The following is a 20,249-nucleotide window of genomic DNA, read 5'->3' as shown; positions in this document are numbered from 1 at the left end:
CCGCCCCACGCCACCGCCCCTTCTCAGCTGGTGCTGCCGGCGAGGGGGGGCTGTCTGCGCGAACCAATCAGCGGAGATCGCCGGGGTAAGGGGCGTGGCCAAGGCCCTGGCGAGGAGAGGAAGCGTCCGGTGAGCCGGGGCGGGGGGCGCGGGCGAGCCGGACCCTGGAGCCCCGGGGGCTGGGAGGGTCGCAGGCCGAGACCCCCGGGCGGGAAGGCGGGGCTGCGGCCCACTGGGGGTTCAGAGCCGCAGTCTCGCGGGGTTCCGCCAGGGGGAAACGCTGCGCAACATTGGCCAAGGTGGCGCCCTCGGTCAGTGTTTCCCAAGCGTAGGCTGCCAGCTGCTTTTGGACTCCAGTTCCCATCATCTCTCACTGCTGGTATTGCTAGCTGGGGATGGTGGGAGTTGTAGTCCAGAAATAGCTGGAGCCCCAGGTTTGGGAAACACTCTTCTAGATGATGTTCCACTCCAACTCCCCTCTGCCCCAGCTGGTGGCCATGCAGAGGGCACCACCTTTGGCAAAGGCTGCTTGAGCCAGTATGTGCAGCAGCTAGAGCGCTGGTCAGGGTAGGACCTGGGAGACCAAATCCTGACACAGCCATGAAGCCCCTTTGGGCCAGTCACTGTCTCGGCTTAATCTCCCTGGTAAGGTTGCTATGGGGATTCAATGAGGTCATGTGGGTGAAATCTGTGGGGTTGCAATGTGCATACTTATGGAGAACAGGGAGTTGAAAAGGTACATAAGATATAGGGCTCTGCGTTCCGGAGGTGTGGAGGGTTGTATGAAAGGGAGTGTTTGCGTAAGTGGGAGGGGGGCTCAGGCTCGTGTGCTGGTATGTTAGGCATGAAGGTGTCCCAGTGGGGATGCTTAGGAGCTCCATTAGGGTCTTCAGCTTAGCATCCTAGAAGACAGTAGGGCCGTAATAGCGATGTTGAGTTGAAAACATTCCACATTTTCCAGCTCTTTATTTTTCTATGAAAATGCTTTCATTTTAAAAGTTTGTTACTAAGAATGAATGGATACCAAGTGCAATAATTCAATATTAGGCTACTTTGGAGTTTTAATTTTTTAATTATTTGCTAAATGCAAGTAAAATGAATGTGCTAAATTAGATTACTCCAATGCATCACAATATCTTCTGATGGAAACAGAAAACTATTCAGTGCAAATTTCCCTAAGTTGTATGGGGGAGGGGGAATTCATTTATTTTATTAACCCACATCACTAAGTAATAGTCGAGTTAGCAGAAATCCTCCCTGTGCTCTGGGGCAATTGTAATAGGAATCCTTGGAAATAGCACGGGCTCTAATGTGGGGGTAGAGCTCTTGGTTCTTAAAAACAACAACCCTGTGGATGTCTAGCTGTGAGCTATGCAGTTGTAATGAGGATTTTAGGAATGACAAGCCACATCCATGGACGGGCTTTTTATTCTGGAGAGCTGAGAGACTGCAGCTGGGGTTGCTTGCAGATTTACAACCTGTGTTGTGTAGGGGGTTGACTTACAGCATGGGTAGGGAAACTAAGGCCCAGGGGCTGGATACGGCCCAATTGCCTTCTCACTCCGACCCATGGACGGTCCAGGAATCAGCGTGGGGCCTGCCTGGTGTTTTTACACTAGTAGAATGTGTGCTTTTATTTAAAATGCAAGGGGTGAGAATACCTTGACATCTTCCCCAACTTTGAGGTGGGAAGGGGGGGGTGTTGTCTTTGTTGCCCTGAACCTCAGAGCCATTTGGAAAATGATGAGAAGTCTACTTTCTGAGTGCCTCTTAGGTGCAATGTGGCCCCTCCACTCCTCCCAAGCAGAGAAGGTCAGATGCTGTCCCTAATGCTATCCTTGCTTTTTCTAGGGGAAGACTGGCAAGTGCAGTTGTGGATCCCTGAATAGAAAAACAGGAATGTGGATGCTGGAGACCCTGGTGATTACTAAGGGAAAGCCTGGGAGAAATTCACAGCAGAGCTTAGGGGTCACATAGTATATTATTATATGGTACCACATTAATTTGTTATACTAGCATTTTATTATAAGCAGCAAAGAAAGGAAACATTCTTGTAAATTTAAATAAAGTCTGCAATCCCAGCTGTCAAACAACTGCACAAATAAAAGAAGTTTTATTCTGCTCTTGAAACGCATTGAGGTTTGGGTTCTGGCAAACCCTAAGCGAGAATCTGATCCATAAATGCAGCATTGTCAGAAATGCCCCTGTGCATTCCCTTGATGTTTGACATTGGTGCATGGATGTCATTATAGAGAGAGTGCCTGTTGGTCAGGCTCAAGCCTTCACAAGGTATGTGACCCTGTGGAGAAAGCCTAACTGGAACTGATCAGTACATGCAGAAAACATACCACCATTTCTGCAAATACTGTCGCTGTTACTTTCCATCCATGCAATTGCATCGTAATCACATCACGTTTCCTGCCATGGTCCCACACCTGAAATTCTCACTCCAACTCTCTCTTGGTTGTGACTGCAAGTGTGAACCATCTCTCAGTTTGCTGTAGTCTTCAAAGCTTAACACAGGATGAGCTAATTGGATGAAGGCTAGGAATGAAAGGAAGGTATTTTACTTGTAATGGGGCACCTGGAAGTGAAGGGACCAGACTGGCTCAAGCTTAATAGATGATTGATAAAGTGAGCACTCTGAAATTTGAGGAGGTGGGGGCTGAAGTAGAGGGACATGAGAGGGTATGTGAATGGAGACTGGCCAAGGGTTGCGGGGGATGGTGGGGTGTGTGTTGTTTTTTGTTTTGAAGATCTGTTCTGCAAGATGTCATTGACACAGTAATGGGGCATAAGTGGTGGGTGTATACTGGACCAGCCACACATCATTCCCCCTCCTTGGTTATTCTGGGATGCCTCCTCAGCATTATTGCATTATTGCCGCCTGGAGGGGCCCCTCATTGCAGCATAAAGAGATACAGGGTTTCAGCAGGAAGTTAAACATGGAAACAAAACTGTATGTCTGTCCTTAAACTTCTGAAGGCACAAACAGTATTAAAACTGAGATTGCATATAACCACCCCAACACCCTCATGAGCTGCTGCTGCTGTTTCTTTGGCGATCACTCGTAGCCGAGTGAGATTGTCTTCCATAAACACTGTTTTAACAGTGAACCATCTTGAGCAGCTGGATGGGAGCTGCTGTGGCTGCTGGGCAATAAGGACTAGGTGGGGTGAAATGACTTTGGTCCTGAGATTTATTTGTTCTGATTACTCCTTTTATATCCCATCTTTTTATCCTTACAGCAACCCTGTGAGGTAGGTTAGGCAGAGAGACAGTGAGCTTCATGCTTGAGCTGGGATCTGAATCCTGGTCTCCCAGGTGCTAATACAACACTTGTGAGCTGGTCTTCCTCAATAACACTAATGAAGTAATATGTATTTTGTCACTGTTGATTTTTTAAAGATCTGAAGTAGCACAGTCCAACTTCCTCTGGACTTGGCAAGGCATCTCCAGCGTTGGGCTTCCCTGTTGGACCAGCCATGATTCACAGCCTCTTCCTGATCAACTCTTCTGGGGACATCTTCCTTGAGAAACACTGGAAAAGTGTGGTTAGCCGCTCGGTTTGTGACTACTTCTTTGAGGCACAGGAAAGAGCCTCAGAGGCAGAAAATGTGCCCCCCGTGATCCCCACCCCTCACCACTATCTCTTGAGTGTCTATCGGCACAAGATCTTCTTTGTGGCAGTGATCCAGACAGAGGTACCCCCGCTTTTTGTCATTGAATTTCTTCATCGGGTTGTGGATACTTTTCAGGTACGTAAAATGGCAACGAGGACTAGAAACTGGTGTAGGATTCTGTGTTTTGTCACAGGGCACCTCTTGATTAGGAACATATGAAGCTGCCTTATACAGAGTCAGACCACTGCTCCATCTAGTTTTCCATGGTCTACACTGCCGGGGCGGGGGGGGGCTCAAGATGGTGGACTGTTTGTTTATTTGTTTGTTTGATAGGTTGTTATTTATTTGTTAAGCTTTCAGACTGCTTTTCAGGAGATGTTTGCAGCTCATGCAGTCTTTTGCCATTGGGCATGGTGACTGGGGAGGATGGAAGTTTGAGTCCATCGACATCTGGAGGGCCACAGGTTGCCTGCCACCAGTCCCACTGACTGGCAGCAGCTCTAAAGGGCTTCTGGAAGGAGTCTTTTGCCACCCCACCTGGAGATGCGTTCAGAGCAGGTGCTCCACCACTGAAGAACCACCCTTCTTTCGGGCTCTTGGCCATGCAGACTCCTAGACCCCCATTTAAAAGGCCACCTCAGAGATGCTCCAGTTGTCTTTCCTAATTGTTTACCCTTCCTTACAGAAAAATGGCTTTCGCCTCCTTTCTTACTTTGGGCATGCTCAGACTGCACACCCACCACAATTTTCTAACTACCTGTCAGCACATGAGAACCAGTGATGGAATCTGAGTTGTAATCTGATGAGCTGAGCATCAGGGATGCTTCTCTGCACTCCTTCATTATTTATGTGCCTCATTTTCTCCTCCTCCAGTTACCACTGTAGCTTCCTGGTGACTGTAAGAAAAGGGTCGGGGAAGACGGAGAAGGAGAGTCCACCCTCCCAAATTTGGGAAACTCCAAACCAACTTGGGTCACAATCCAGGGTGATTTTCTGAAATGAACAGGGCCAGATGCTTCCTTACTTCTAATAGTTTTATACTTCAATTCTTCCAAGTAACTTGTGGTGACAAGCATGGGTCTCTCCCCCCCTGCCCCCCACCACACAAAATATTCCCACTTTATCCTCACAAGACCCCTGTAGGAGTAAGGTCAGTAAATAGTCACTGGCCCCAAGGTGCCTTGTGAGCCTCATGGCTGGGTGACATTGAAACGCTTGTCTCCTTGGCCCTATTCCAGCATTCTCACCACAATTACAGAGTGCTCTGGTTCACTTCCAGGTGGACCAGCATTGTTCTCCAATTATTTTACTTTACTGTGTTTTTTTAATACTAAAATGCTGTTCTTCATTTATACATTTTATAAATCTCAAAGTGGTTCACAGTATACATAAAATCAATAAATAGCACCAGTTAAAACATCAACAAGCCATATACAGTACTTTTCAACAGCAGCAGCAACCAAGAGAGCAAAATTCTGTCTGAATTCCAGTTGCTGGAACCACAGTGAGTGAGACTGCTCTTGTGCTCGAGTGCTGCTTTTGGGTTTCCCACAGACCTCTGGTTGGCCACAGGTTGTTGGACTAGATGGGCTGCCTGATCCAGCAGGTTCTTAAAATGTTCTTAAAGGAGTTCTATACCAATAGTCAAGGAATCCCAGAAAGGTCTTCAGTTGTCTGCAAAAGGCCTCCATTGTCTATGCTCACCTGGTCTCTATAGGGAGCTTGTTCCACAAAATGGGCTCCCCAATGGAAAAGGCCCTCCTTTGAACCCATGCCAAATGGACTTTGGTATGGGTAGCAGTGCCCCCCCCCATAGATTGCAGTCACCTGCATGGACTGTGGATGGAAAAGGCTGACCTAACCTGGTCCCAAGCGGTCCCATTCGTTCCTTGTGATCTTGTCAAGAGAACATCTCCCAGGATTGTATCCCATAGGCCAGGACTCTCCATCTCTCACTCTGCTGCTCCCAGTGATACCTCAAAACTCCTGCTTGAAGTGGCTTCCTCACCTTGCTACACAGGAAAACCACCTCTGGCTTTTCTTTTCATGGGGAATAAGCGGAGCTCTCCCTCTTTGGCCTGTTTCAGCAGACACCCTGAGGAGGCTTGTTAACCTTGTTTCCACACACAGGATTATTTTGGAGTCTGCTCCGAGATTGTCATCAAGGACAATGTCGTGGTGGTCTATGAGGTGCTGGAGGAGATGCTGGACAATGGATTCCCATTGGCTACTGAGTCCAACATTCTGAAGGAGCTGATCAAGCCCCCGACCATCCTACGGACAGTTGTCAACACCATTACAGGTCTGTGATTTTGTGTATGTGTGTGTGTTGTCTCCAAATAACCTATTTATTGAGCGTTCACACTGATTTGTTCGCAGGGAGATTGGATGGCGTTAACTGATGAGCACGCATTCTCATTTGTTGGTGGGGTGGTTAGATGATGATGCAGTGCAGCGAGAGTTATCTCACACTTTTCACTGGATTTTCCCATCCCTGGTAGTGGGTGAGGGCTGAGCCTTAACAGGTGAACTAGTGGAGAACTGGTGTAAGAGCTTTAAAGTAAAAAGGTTTCACAGCTGCATTTTGCAACTGGAAGTTTGTCCCCACTGAGACAAGTAGGATTTGCTTACAAGTAAATTTTATGCAGGGTTGCATCAGTGAGAGATGCATTTGATGAGAGATGCATCAGACTCTGGTGGTGTTCATAACTTCCTGAAGAATCTTCACTGCATGTGCTAGATGGATCCCATGACTTACTGTTTTCACTGGGGAAGCACATGTGGCATTGTGGACCTCCTCTTGACAAAGAGCACAGCCAGGTTTATCCTCCTGAACAGCTGGAATGAATGGAAGAGGTAGCTCTTTCAGCTCAGTTCAGATGATGTCAAGAAGACTATCACGAACATGTTTGACAACTGAATGGTTCTGAGACACTATTCTGCATGTAGACAACCTGACAGCTGACCCATATTCAGTTCAACAACTGTTCTCCATATTTGGCTTTGACCGCTTTCTACTTCTAATTTTTGTCAATAGGTTTTCTCACACTGCAATACAGGTCAGTGAGCTGATTGTCTGCACTGAAGGCAGGGAACCTATGGCTCTCTAGATAACATTGGGCTCCAACTCTTATCAGCCTCAGCTCACATGGTCTGTGGTCAGGAATGAGGAGATTTGGAGCCTTAACAACATCTAGAGGGCTTCCCATTCCTGGTTTGCATGCAGATTGTATACCCCCACAGCTCCTACCTTCACATAGTCTCATTTGGTCATCAGTGGCTGTGTTTGGATGATCAAATCTTGGCTTAATGTGCCAAGTTATGAGCCAGCGTTGCTCCTCCACATGCAGCTACTTTGCTGTTCCCTTCATAGGATGGGGAAATGAGCCAGGAAGCCACAGTTTAAAAATAGCTTCTCATTATGTACCAACCAGGAAACTATGATTAATGGCTTCTCAGCAAGCCAGAATATGGAGAGACAGCCTAAAGTTGGTTGGCTTGGAAGCAGTTAACCATAGTTTGTTGGTTTGAATGTAAGGAGAAGCTATGGTTAACTGTTGCATGTACCCATTGTAGCTTTGGGGACCTAAACAAAGCTTTCCTGAAAAAGCAACTTCTCCCATTCATCCTAGATCTCTGTGAGGATGAAGGTAGCCAAGAGGTTATGCCTCAGTTTGAGAATAATGTTCTCAGGGCTAACGGTGATGGGATCTGTCTTGCCAATGTGGAGAAGATTTTTATTTTTATTTAATTTTATTTTATTTATAACTTGTTCTGAACCACAAATGAACAGTCAGAATCCCAGCAGGGATCTTGCCCTCCCATGTTCCCACACTGTAAGATTTATACACCGTTTCAGTGTGCATAAGACAATGTTCATGCATATGACTTCTCCTACTGTACCAGAAGTTGTCCCTGGAGGGTGAATGCCTGACAGACCTGCAAGAACATATGCAAAGAAGATTTTTCAAGAAGACACAAATACCCCCAAGTTTGGTGCATTCCTTGCCATAAAAATGTGAGCAAATTTATGTGTGAGTAGCTCTCATTAACCTCAGTGAGACTTAGCTGCTCCCTTTGGGCTGTGGGATATTTTGCTGCAAGAGTTGCAAACTTCCATATGCATACAGCTTCTGCCCTATGAATCTGGTATGCAGAAGAAAAATATTTTGGCTCTTCCTGGTGGGAACTCCTTGCACTAAATGCAATCTGAAAATACTGCCGTTTCTGAGAGAGAGAGCAGTGTTTTGCTGTGGTACAAGAGAATGAGAAATTAGGAAATGGGTTTGGCTGTCCACTTGTCTACTGCCATCTCTTTTAACCTTTTCAGGAAGCACCAATGTGGGAGAGCAGCTCCCCACAGGACAGCTGTCTGTTGTTCCTTGGCGAAGAACCGGTGTGAAGTACACCAACAACGAGGCCTATTTTGATGTGATTGAGGAGATAGATGCCATCATTGACAAATCAGGTACAAAGATCTGTATTCACATGGCATCGCCTCTAGGCAGCAGTGTCCTTGCCTCAATGAACAGAAGCAGCAGCATTTGGGGCCAAAGGAAGACACATTTCAATGCATTCCCCTCCTCTTGTTCATTTCATTTCCCTCGTCAGTGATGGTGACGCATGCTTCTTTTCAGATGTAACTTACAAAGTGATCTACCATTTTGAAAAGTCTCAACTACTGTTAAGCATAATCAGTGTCCAAAGTGATTTCCCCGGGTTTCCTGGCCTCCTTTGTGACCCACTTGGGTTTTATTTCCCATGGCAGGTTCCACGATTACGGCTGAAATCCAAGGGGTGATTGATGCTTGCGTGAAATTAACTGGGATGCCAGACCTTACCCTCTCCTTTATGGTAAAGTTTGAGAGGAAGGACCTCTTGCTTGCTTTTTTCATGCTCTGAGTAGACCTACTTGAATTAAGGATCATCACAAGCTTATGGTACCCTCCGTATTTCCTTTCTGTTGTGCCTTCATGATTATTTGCACCCATGATGTTGATGGGGCAGTTATAGGCTATCCCACTTGCTATACTGCTTGTGCCTGCAAAACTTTTGGGGCAGACACCCTGCTTCATTTCCAATCCATGCATGTCTTGTAACTTTCTGCTGAAATCTTGTATTTTTTTATACTGTAAATATTCTGTTTGTTTTTTGTCCTTCTTTTATTGCGCTATAGTGCAATAATGGCCCACCAGGCAGCAGTGATGTGGTCGCATTGGGCAAAGATTGCAGAACAAATGAAGTGGAATGGCGTGGGTGGGTGGGTGGTCCATTAATGCCAATGGTTCCAGTTTAATTGGATACAACTCTGTGCTGCTGTTCCGTATAAAAATGTCAGGGTGGCATATGTAATATAGTAGAACAGTTGGTGTATAGAAACATTCACATGCCAGATAGTAAAAAAGCAGGAGGAGCCAAGCAGGAAAATTGCTGCCTACAGCGATGCTCAGGCAAGTTTTAAAATTATTTGCCTAGCAACAGTACAGCATCAAAGTCAGCACCAGGCAAGCACCCCTAGGGAAGGCATTCCATATCTGGCTATATGGAGCCTCACAACAGAGAAAGACCTTTTTCCTGCTCTCTCTCTGCCTCGCTTCAGATGTCAGGGAAGCCTGGAAGATGGCCATCAAGCCCGATGGGGCTTGTGTGGTCCTTCATCACTTGATGACTGTTGAGGTCCAGGCATTCAAGTGGGGCTTGTCCTGCAGACCCGCCAAGGTTCCCTGGGGGAAGATGCCAGAGGAACTGGCTGGTGTGGGTGGAAGGCACTGCAGAATGTTGTGATGGGAAGGAGGGTTTAAACTAGGGGTGGGGGACACTTTTTCAGCTGAAGGGCCATATTTCCTTCTGGGCAACCCCTTTGGGGCCACATGACAGTGGTGCATGGAGACAGAGGCAAAAGCAAGCAGAGCAACAAACCTTTGTCTAGTAGGCTAGTTTCTACACATGCTCATCTCTCCTCCATCCAGACAAGCAAGAGTCACTACCAAAGTTCAAGGACACCTATCCAAGCGAAAGCACCCAAGGAGGGTCCAATGCTTGGCCGGGGAGGGTGTGTGACCTGGGGAGAGTCCCAACGGCCCAGCCCTCAGTTAGACCTCTGAAATGGGTATTGGGAATACATCAGGAACTGTGGGGAAGAGACAGGCAGCAGAAAAGACAACCCACTGATTTCAGGAGAGAGAACAGTCTGGTTAGAAATCTCTGCTATCTTTATCTTGCTTGCATTAGAATCCCAGGTTGCTGGACGACGTCAGCTTCCACCCATGTGTGCGTTTCAAGCGTTGGGAATCAGAACGTATCCTCTCCTTCATTCCTCCAGATGGGAACTTCCGTCTGCTGTCATATCATGTCAGCGCTCAGAAGTAAGGAGCGGGGTTGGGAGCAATCATTGGCTCCCAAGGTCCAGGATCTTTCCCTAAACACTTGGTTTGAAAAGGAATTCTGAATTAAAAACAGAACATACTACATTCACAAGAATACGGTATGTCCTGAAAACACGCATCTCAGGCGTCTAAGGGTAAAGAGGTATGTCTCCAGCATTTGCCGAAAGCTATGTAGCAAAGAAGCCAGTCTGTAAGGAAGGAGGCAAGGTTTTAAATATATATATATATATATATATATATATATATATACACACACACACTTGAGGCCTGAGTCATTTAGGGTTTTAAACATGAACATGGGCACCTTGAATTGGGCCCAGAAACAGATCAGCAACTGTGGGGCATGAAGTCAACCTTGGCTTGGAAGGTGCCACAAGGAACCTGCAACGAAATGTTACAGCATGGTGTATTGCTGTTCAGGATACTCTGCTTTGTTCCTCATCCTCAGCAGTCAGTCCGTATTCAGTGGTCACTGCAGACACTCAGTCCCGGAGGTTTCTGTTTTTGCTCCATAAGCAGTGACATCCCTGAATGCTGGAAATAGAGGGAGTGATGAAACGGGATATTGCAGACCCTTTGCTAAAACTGAGCACAGAAAGAGCAGAATTAAGACAAAGGAGCAGCTCCTTTGTCCTGGATCAGCGGGAAGACTAGATGCTAGGGGTGTGCACAGGTGGACCCCACCTCCCCCCCAGTGACCTTCAGAAGTGCCATTTGCCATAGTCAGACTGGCTCTTGAAAAATCAAGATGACAAAGCTAATCTGCTCTATAGTAGAGCTGAAACAAAACCTTACACAAACTAAAAATGTTGCCATTGCCATTCAGTGTTGAGAGTTGCTTTTGGGATGTAACAGTACTCATGGATTTTAAGGTGATGATGCTTAGGGACTGACTGACTGACTGACTGACTGACTGACTAAAATCTATAAATCTGAAAGTAGTTGTCATTGGCAATGCTGACAATGTAAATTCAGAGTTTTGCAAGCCAAATTTAAAAAGGAAAAAAGCACTTAGGAGCCACCATCCCTCCCCCAAATTTGTTTCAGATCTACAGTGCATCTTTGGCTCCATAAAAATCCTTGTCCTCCTACACAGGACCGGGCAGGTTAGGGCAGCTTTCTCCAACCTGGTGCCCTGCTCCAGATGCTTTTAATTGCAATTCCCATCATCGTTGGCCAGCACAGTGCGGCGGCGGGGGGGGGGGGGGAGGTGGCAGTTTGGACCACAGTGCCGAAACGTGACTCCCCTACTAGCTAGGCTTGATGAGAGTTGTATTCCAAAACATACGGAGCAGGACACCAGGTTGGGGGGAGCTGGTTTTTACTGCTGCTGCTGCAATGGTGTCTCCTCTGTTCCAGCTTGGTGTCCATCCCTGTTTATGTGAAGCACAACATCAGTTTCCGGGACAGCAACTCCTTGGGCCGCTTTGAGATCACCGTGGGTCCCAAGCAGACAATGGGGAAGAGCGTGGAGGGGGTGATGGTCACCAGCCAGATGCCCAAAGGAGTCTTAAACATGACCCTCACGCCTTCGCAGGGGGCGCACACATTTGATCCTGTCACAAAGGTGAGAAGGGAGGTGGGACTGGGGCAGCAAAGTCTGGTTCTTGAACAATTTCTCTCGTCTTCCAGGAAGAGAGGAGATGAGAGCCCCTTGACCCATTTAGATGCTTTTCGGCATCTTTTCAAAGTAGGGCAATTAGAGTGGCACAATTTCTGCATGCAGTTCTCCAGCCAAATAATGTGTACAGAAATATATACTAAACTGTGCATAAAAACACGCGTATTAGTGAAAACAACTTACAATAATGCATTATATTACAGGAAATTGCTTGTGAAATTGTGTATATTACTAAAAATAGTATACCAAAATGTGTTCACTAGGAGAAATTAGCACTAAAATGCTGGTGAGTTTTCAGGAGGATTAAAAAATAATAATCCACAAGTTGCTACAGAAATTTGGAGTACAGATATTATGACTGAAAAAATGAGAACCTGAGATCCATTCCTACTTGCCACACAATGTTCTTTCTTTCTTTGGCGATCACTTGTAGCAGAGTAAGATGGTCTTCCACAAACAGAGTTTTAGCAATGAGTCCGTAAGTGACTGTGGAGGCCAATTCTGGATCCACCCATTCTTCCACAGTGGGGACATTGGTTTCCGGGTGGGAGTTGATCATGGTGTGGATTTGCCAAGCGGGCCTTCTTCTTAGCACATTTCTCCCTTGCGTCCTGAGTTCGAGTGTCTTCAAAGCCAAGACACTCGAAGACAGGGCACACAATGTGCATATGCACTGATATATTAAAACCAAGTTAAAAACAATTTGCAGTCACCAAGGCAGTCAAGAGAGTAGAGTGGAACTGGAGATGGCAGCAATAGGAATGACCAGTTTGCTTTAAGAGAGGAAAGGTCTTGGTCAGCCCACTAGAGGTGTCCAGTGAGCAAACCATGAATTCCCCAGGGAGGGCACCACTGCTTAGAAGCCCCTGTTCTGTTTCCTCTCTTTGCCCTCCCCACCCTCTGATTCCAAAGGCAGCAGCACCCTGGGAAGGGTGTCTTGGATGATTAACTAAAGCTTCCTATCCACACTTAGGTCCTCTGAATAGAGCAAGAACTTGCTTCTGAATAAGCACACAAGAGGGTTGAGATGTAAACTCAAATTGATTCACAGTGCATTAGTTGCAGATTGGTCTGTATGTCTGAGGTCAAGGCAGAGGCATATTCTGATACCCTTCCTTCCTGTGTGTCAGCACTGCAAGTCCTACACTTTCCAGGCCCCAAACCTTATTTTATTTATTCATTTATTACCTTTATATCGTAACTTCCCTTCAAGGAACTCAAGGTGATACACTTTTTTTCTCCTCCCCGTTTTATTTTCACAACAACCTTGTGAGGTAGGTTAGGCTGAGAGTGAGCGACTGTCCCCAGGTCACCCAGCGAGCTTTCTGGCCAAGTGGGGATTTGAACCCCGGTCTCCCCCAGGTCCTGGTCCAACTCTCCAGCCACGACATCACACTGGCTTTCAACCTTCCTCTGTCTTACTGACTCCAAGCTCTGTGGTTGCCTGTCTTCTGTTTCTCCTGTGAAGCTGCTGTCTTGGGATGTGGGGAAGATCAACCCCCAAAAGCTGCCCAATCTGAAGGGGACCATGAGCCTCCAGGCAGGAGCCTCCAAGCCGGACGAGAACCCCACCATCAACCTGCAGTTCAAAATCCAGCAGCTGGCCATTTCCGGTATGTGGGCAGAGAGTTCAGTGACACTCCGCTTTTTTAAACTTACTCACTTCCTTTTGAAACATTTCTCTCTCAGTTGACCCAATTAGGATAAAGCAAAGCAGACGACAGCAGAGGATGGTGGGCCTGCAAGGCAATTTAACAGCCTGTTGCTGACGCAAAAGCCACCCTTATTCCATCTTAATGGTTGCTTTGAGCTGCCTTGAAAAGCTCCCACTCTGTTGGGCAAATAGGTGGGGCGATTAGTGTTTTAATGAATGCCCAGTGTCCCCTTTGCCAGTTTCTTAAAAGAGGCACCTGACCAAAGCAGGTCTTCCTAGGCCAAACGTTCTCTATCCTGGACGCCATCCTTGAGAATCCCCTTTCTTCTGTCATGCCCTATCAGTCTGGTGCCTGGAGGAGCTCACGCATCCAGGCCGGTCAGCTGGCTCAGTGGCACGGAGCGTGCCCAGTGAGTGACTTGCTACGAGAAGGTTGTGAGTGAATGGAGGCCTCTTCAGCCTCTGCCTTCCGTCCTGCCTCTTCTGGCTCCACGTCCTTTGGGGAAGCAGCCTCTGGCCTGAAGATGGCCACTTCTCCTGGGCGCTGTGGTCTCCTGCCTCCTGCGGTCCCTGGCCAGGTCATTTGGGAGGGGCAGGCACTTGGTTCCTCGAGCTCAGGGGAAGCATCTCGGCTCTGGTTCTCTGACCCCTGGTGTTGTGGGAGCTGGGCTCAGAGATTCTCTTACTACCTGTGTCAAGCTTGGAGCCAGGAACCTGATCTGGCTCCTTAACTGAAGGCTGTAGCCTCTGACTTGGTATCCTGGTCGTTGCTGGACTCTGTTCTGGGGCACTTAGCCACTCACCTAACATCTATTAGTTTATTAAACTTCTTAATGACATTATCTTGCCCAAGGCAACCCAAAGCGACTTAACAACCCACTCACCCACCCCACAGAGATACACTAAAACCAGGGGAGGGGATACATTAAAAACATCCCACCCCCTTCTAAAAGGCCACAGATAGTTAAAGGCCGAAGTCCTGGTTACAGAGGATTTTTTTTGCCTGGTGCCTAAAGGCAGGGATGTACAAAGCAGCAATCTTACTGCTACAGGGGGACATGTGAAAGAAACTATATGGCTCAGTGGACTGCAGCAGACAATTAGTCCCCTCCTTTGCTCCTTCCCATCTCTAGCATAATAGGTTTCATGAAGATTAAGCAGTTCTGTGCATATGTGCCTAACAGTCGCAACATCCTAAGGGGCTAAGAGGAGCCCACTGGATCAGGCCAGTGGCCCATCTAGTCCCACACTCTGTTCTCACGGTGGCCAACCAGATGCCCTGCGAAGTGCGCAAGCCGGCCCTGAGTGCAAGAGCACTCTCCTCACCTGTGGTTCCCAGAAATGGGCACTCGGGTCTTCTGCCTCCGTCAGTGGAGGCAGAACAGAGCCGCCATGTCTGGTCTTCCCCAGTTGCTCTCCCCCAACCTCTCTCCTTACCTTTTCCGCCCTCCTAGGTTTGAAAGTGAATCGCCTGGACATGTACGGAGAGAAATACAAGCCTTTCAAAGGGATCAAATACATGACCAAAGCTGGGAAGTTCCAAGTGAGAACATAACGGTGGCCCTGCCCGCAAAAAGGCTTGCGTGTGCCCTGACTTTCAGTCCGACTGTGTCCCACCTCCCAGAGCTGCTCCTTGCTATGGCCCACCTGGAGTAGGTCAAGGCAGGTATCTCTTCCCATCCCCACCCCTGCCAGCTGGGCAAACCTAGCAATTACACCTGGATCTTAAATTGTGAAGCTCTTGGGTGGGATTGAAGAGCAAACGGGAAACTGTGAACCAGCGAATGTTTCAGCTCATGAAAATCCTGCCCCCTTCTCCCTATTTTTTGGCTGGCGTTATTTGCTGTCTGGCATTCCGGTAGCATCTGAAGACAGGAGGAGACGTCTTTAGAGGTTGAGGGGTTTGATCCTGAAGATGATCCTCCTCTTTTGCATCTGGGACTCTTCTTGTTTGTTTCAAAGACTGCCTAGGAAAGAACTCCCCACCCCGTAAATCCTTGACAAAGAGCTGGCTGAAGAGGACTGGACAGGGGAACAGGATGCTCTCCTCATTTCCTCCTGTCCCGTTTTAAATGTATTGCTTGGGGAAGAGGTTGGAAAGAGCTAATAGTCTTGTGGGGCCTGAAGGTCATGTGGAAGAGGCACTTGAGCTCCTTGCAGATCTGCCAAGGGCCAGTCCAACACTCGTCTGTCTCGAATGGCTTTTTGCAGATTTCTTGGTCATGCTTTGAAAACCACAAAGCCTGTTCATCCAGAGATAGCAGTGGGACACAAAATGCAACTGTGTTCAGGGCTGCTGCTGCTGTACCATCTTTCGCTGTCCAAAAAATCCCCGTTATTTTCTTTGCTGAAGGGTTGTGGTGGGAGGGGAGGCTGTGTCCCCTGTGTCCTTCGTCTTGCTAAGGCAGCCCCTTCACCAACCTGGCTGACCTCCAGGCACTTTGGACCACCCTGGGGCTGATGAGAGTTGCAGTCGCAAACATCTGGAGGGCACCAGGACAGTGAAGGCTGGATTCAGGGAGTGGAGGCAGGAGCCTGGGGCTTTGCGGGGGCTGCTTTGTGGCTCCTCTTCCTGCATGCAGTGGTGTGTTGCTCTCCTGGCTGTCCTCTCTCTTATGCATATCGCTCCTATGCAAGTAGATTATAGTTGTGTGCATACCGGTCAGAGCTTACATCAATTTTCACGCTTGTTTGTTTTATAAAACGCAGCAAAGCCAGGTTGTTTCCTTTTTGACACAGCAAACCATCTTCCGAATGTCCCCATTGTTGAGAACTCTAAAAGCACAGCATACAGCTGTGAGCCACATGGGGAGAATCCACGAGGCTGGTTAGTTACTGTGCCAAAACAATCCTTGCATGCTGGACTTCACGATTGAAGTGCCCATTTTAAAAAAAAATAATAATTATTAAAATGGCAGTGTACCTTGGATCGCTTTTTCAGGACTCTGGTGGGTCAGAATCTCAGAAGACCCTTTCGCCCGTCAGATACCTGCCACTCTCTGAGTGCAAAGAAGACAGAATGAGGTGCATCCCCTTGTAGCAGTGGAGGTTTTCTCTTAAAGAAACTTCCTCCACCCTCAATGATCACCTTCCTACAGTAAGACCCCATATGTAATCACCAGCCCATTGAATTGCAGCCACTAGCAGATTGCAAGGTGGTGCCATTTTTAGCAGAGTGTTGTAATGTGGTAATCTGTCTGCATGATTCTGCACCAGCTGTCATTTCCAAACACTTTTGAATGATAATTCCATGTGTAGATCTGATCCAAATGTGACTTAAAGTCACTGGCCAGATCTGCTTTCTCCAGGGAGGGGTGCAGCTGACACACCTGCTGAAACTGGGCCAAAGCACTCCTTGCCACCTGAAGATCTGGAAGAAGCTCCAGATCTGAGAGCACCTACAAAACTTGAATTGGGTCCTTCAGAGGGAGCACAAGCCCACCAGGAACAGGTCTGCCCTTCTGTTCTTGCCCCAGCATTTCCACAGACCGTTACTTGGCTTAAGCCTCAGCTTCCCATGCGAAGGGGAGTCCACATCCAGACAGGCTGCAGGGCCAGCCCTCTGTCCTCAGCCCCAAGATGGTGCATCACTCCTGAAGTTTTTCCTACACATTAAGAGTGGACACCTGCAAAGAAAAGTCTACATGTATAGACTTCCAAACACATTAGACTTTCTGTGTGTTCTGGAATGCTGCCTAGATGTGAACATGGGGAGGCTTTCCTTTGCAAATGCCTAATTTGTGGGTGTTGTGGAGGAGGCCAATGTTGGGGTGTGGCTTTGGCAGTGTGTGTGTGCAACCTTGAGTGCAGCCCTTTTCTACCTACGATTTCCACCCCCCACATCTACAGTCCTTGTGTGAAAGGAACTCTGGTCTCTGATATTTCCATATAAAAGTGCATAAAAGTAGTGAACTATTTAAAAACAACAAAATCTCAATAAAACCAGATGAACTCTGGCATAAGGACAGATCTACAGCAAGGGTGGGCAGGCTTCAGGCTTGTGTGATCTGCTTTGTTGTGTGTTTTATTTATACTGTAGCCTCAAGATCTGTCAACTGGAGCCAAGTACGAAAGACATACACTTAGATGTAAAAGAATTATGAGCCCAGGACTTCGTTTTGAGTCTTGGAACCATGGATGAAGCGGTCAGGGATTACGTGAGGTAGAAGGTCTGTTCCTATTTCAGCACTTGGTGCAGGCAAGAAATCAGAGTTGGTGTCAAGAGAGCATTCCATGAAGACAACGGATCAGAGCCTTTCCCTCTTGCTTCAAAGGACCTGTGGACTTGTAGAAGCCTCCCAGGACAATCTTAGAAATTCAGGCAGATTTAAGCAGGAGAAAGGAGTCCTTTAGGGTCCTAAAGCACCGTATTTGGGAGGACGATATTCAGTGCATGCTGTCATTAGCAATGGAATTGGATATGCACAGCGGGGCTGAAGCCCACCACACCCATGTGAGTGTGTGTAAAGGAAAGAAAAGCTTAGGTGTGGTTTTGGCACATGTGAGAAGTGCACTCTCCTCTTTCTGTGGGAGGGAGAGATGTGCTTGCTTCCCATGCTCAGTAGGTGGAGCTGCAACTCCAGGAATGGTGATTCTGTGCCCTTGGATAGTTATTCCCCTTCTGCAAACCAGTGGGCCTTCTCAGGTGGGAGCCAAGAGGAAGGCCTAGTTTGGGTGGGTGGGTGATGTTTGGCACCATTTAAGGACAGGAGAGCAAAAGGTGCACAGATCTGGCCCGTCAGGTACAACAAGGAGGAAATCCTGCACCTGAGACCATGCTCTTCCGCAGCTCCTCCCATTGATGGCAAGGTCTTGCTTCATTTCAAGGGAGCAGGCGCGGCACTTCTGCATATGTTGTGCCCTAGGTTAGCTGATGGCAGGGTTGCAGGATGTCCCGATGGAGGGCTTCCCAAGGGGCACCTGCGATGGCCACAATAGGATGATGGACTAGGCAGGAGCAGCAGAAGCTGCTCTTCTACCCTCAGACCAGCATTCCTTCTAGCCCACTATTAAGGAAGGGCCAGAGCTCAGTAAGAGAGCATCTGCTTTGCGTGCAGAAGGTCCCAGGTTAAGTCCCCACCAGGTTGGGGTGAGAACACCCCCTCTCTGAAATGGTTGGGGACTGTTGCTAGTCAGTGCAGACAGTACTGAGTGAGATGGACCAGCGGATTCATTTGACTACACTGGCTGGTCAGCAGCTCTCCCAAGTTTTCAGGCAGGGTCTCCCAGTCCTTGCTGGAGATGTCAGAAGTTGAATTTGAGACCTTCTGCATGAAAAGCATGTGCCCTACACATTCCTGCCTGCAGATCTCTGGCACTTCTGTCTGATCGAACAGGTCTCTCAAGTGCTTGTGCCTAATGGGAATGTCTCCTTGAACTTGGAAGAGTCAAGAGGTGTGTGTAGAAACCTCTGACTTTGCATATAGCCTCCTGCATAAGACTAAGAATCATGTCCGTTGAGCTGCTCGCCTGCATCTCTGGCGGTGCCCATCTTTGGCAGGTAGTCCCTGCCAGGTTGCCTATGAGAGAATTGGGCTGGAAAAGATTCCATGCCTCTGCTCTAACCACTCACCGTGCTGGTTTTAATGCAATACACATGGACCCAGTGCGTGTGCCAATCCACTTGATGCAGTGTTACCCCACTCTTCCAAACCAGTATGTTTACTGGACTTCTGAGGAGGAATTGTGGTGGACTATATGTTGACTGCTGACACTCCTGTCAGCAGAGATAATCATGTACGGGCTCACTAGCAGTACATGTGGAAAGGATCAGCAGACGTTTAGTGTCCAGATCAAAGGAAGTTATAGTCCCACTCTATTCTGCATTGGTCAGACCACACCTGGAATACTGGGTCCAGTTCTGGGCACCACAGTTTAAGAAGGATGTTGACAAGCTGGAAGACGTGCAGAGGAGGGTGACCAAGATGATAAGGGTCTGGAAACCCAGCTTTCTGAGGAAAGGTTGAAGGAGGTGGGTATGTTTAGCCTGGAGAAGAGGAGACTGGGAGGAGATATGAGAGCCATCTTCAAATATCGCAAGGGTTGTCACATGGAGCAAGCTTGTTTTCACCTGCTCTAGAAGCAATGGCTTCATGTTACAAGAATGGAGAGTACGACTAAACATCAGGAGAATTTTTCTGACAGTAAGAGCAGTTTGGCAGTGGAACAGACTCCCTGGGGAGTTGGTGGCCTCTCCTTCCTTGGAGGTTTTTTAGCAGAGATTGGGTGGCCATCTGTCAGGGATGCTTTAGCTGGGATTCCTGCATCGCAGGAGGTTGGACTGGATGAATCTTGGGGTCCCTTCCAATTCTACAATTCTGTGATTCTGTTCTTGCTTTTCTCTCTCTCTTGCTTTCTCTTTAGATTAGCTTGGCTTTTATTGTATTTTATGTGGAAAACTTCCAATAAAAATTGATAAAAACAAAAGAACAGACCAGTATGTTTACTCTGGTAACTTGGAAGCATTCTGTTGATTTTGATCTCTGAGGGCAAGTTCAGCTTGCTCAAAGGCCTGGAATTTGATGTTGCTTCCAAGTTTAATCCCGGGATGACCCAGTTCTGTATCATCATCAGGCCTTCCTGATGAGTTTGCATCCTCTTCAGCTTTTGAGCTTGGAAAGATGAGGCTTGGGCTGGGCTGCCTGCCAGGTGCTGCCGCTGCTGCCACACTCCCTTCAGTGCTGCTGTCTCCTGGTGCCCGCTGAAAGCCTGATTCCAGTTGGTGGATCTGATGGTCTCATGCTGCTCACCTTCAGTCCAATGGGAATATAGGAAGCTGCCTCCTGTCAAGTTGGCCCATTGAACTAAGTGTTGCTGACACTGACTGGCAGTGACTCTTCAGGGTTTGGGGCAGGGAAATGTTGAGGACTGAAACTGGGAACCTTCTGTGTTTAAAGTGTGCACTCTGCTACCTCCAAAATAAAACCCTTCCCTCTCAAAATAAAGTAAGATTCCAGCCCTCATGA

At 47.8% G+C, this 20,249-nt stretch overlaps 1 protein-coding gene across 4 annotated transcripts; it reads left to right on the top strand.

Moving 5' to 3' along the window:
- On the top strand, nucleotides 1-20,249 carry AP3M2 (adaptor related protein complex 3 subunit mu 2). Of its 4 annotated transcripts, XR_013989631.1 has the most exons (11): nucleotides 51-129; nucleotides 1,852-1,920; nucleotides 3,409-3,758; nucleotides 5,754-5,925; nucleotides 7,954-8,091; nucleotides 8,392-8,477; nucleotides 9,855-9,988; nucleotides 11,369-11,576; nucleotides 13,099-13,243; nucleotides 14,739-14,946; nucleotides 17,324-20,249. XR_013989631.1 is itself a non-coding variant. In XM_081016973.1 (10 exons), exons 3-10 carry the CDS (start codon nucleotides 3,486-3,488, stop codon nucleotides 14,837-14,839), a joined length of 1,257 nt encoding a protein of 418 aa, XP_080873099.1. In that variant the 5' UTR covers nucleotides 51-129; nucleotides 1,852-1,920; nucleotides 3,409-3,485; the 3' UTR covers nucleotides 14,840-20,249. The 4 variants fall into 4 exon arrangements, 3 of the variants coding, with proteins under 3 accessions (XP_080873100.1, XP_080873099.1, XP_080873101.1); XM_081016973.1 differs by having other exon boundaries at nucleotides 14,739-20,249; XM_081016974.1 differs by lacking the exon at nucleotides 1,852-1,920 and having other exon boundaries at nucleotides 1-129; nucleotides 14,739-20,249.

The sequence above is a fragment of the Podarcis pityusensis genome (genome assembly GCF_964106645.2).
Source record: "Podarcis pityusensis genome assembly, chromosome: 8".
Lineage (NCBI taxonomy): Eukaryota > Metazoa > Chordata > Lepidosauria > Squamata > Lacertidae > Podarcis > Podarcis pityusensis.
The sequence above is the reverse complement of the archived record's forward strand: the minus strand, read 5'-3'. Positions and strand labels throughout refer to the sequence as shown.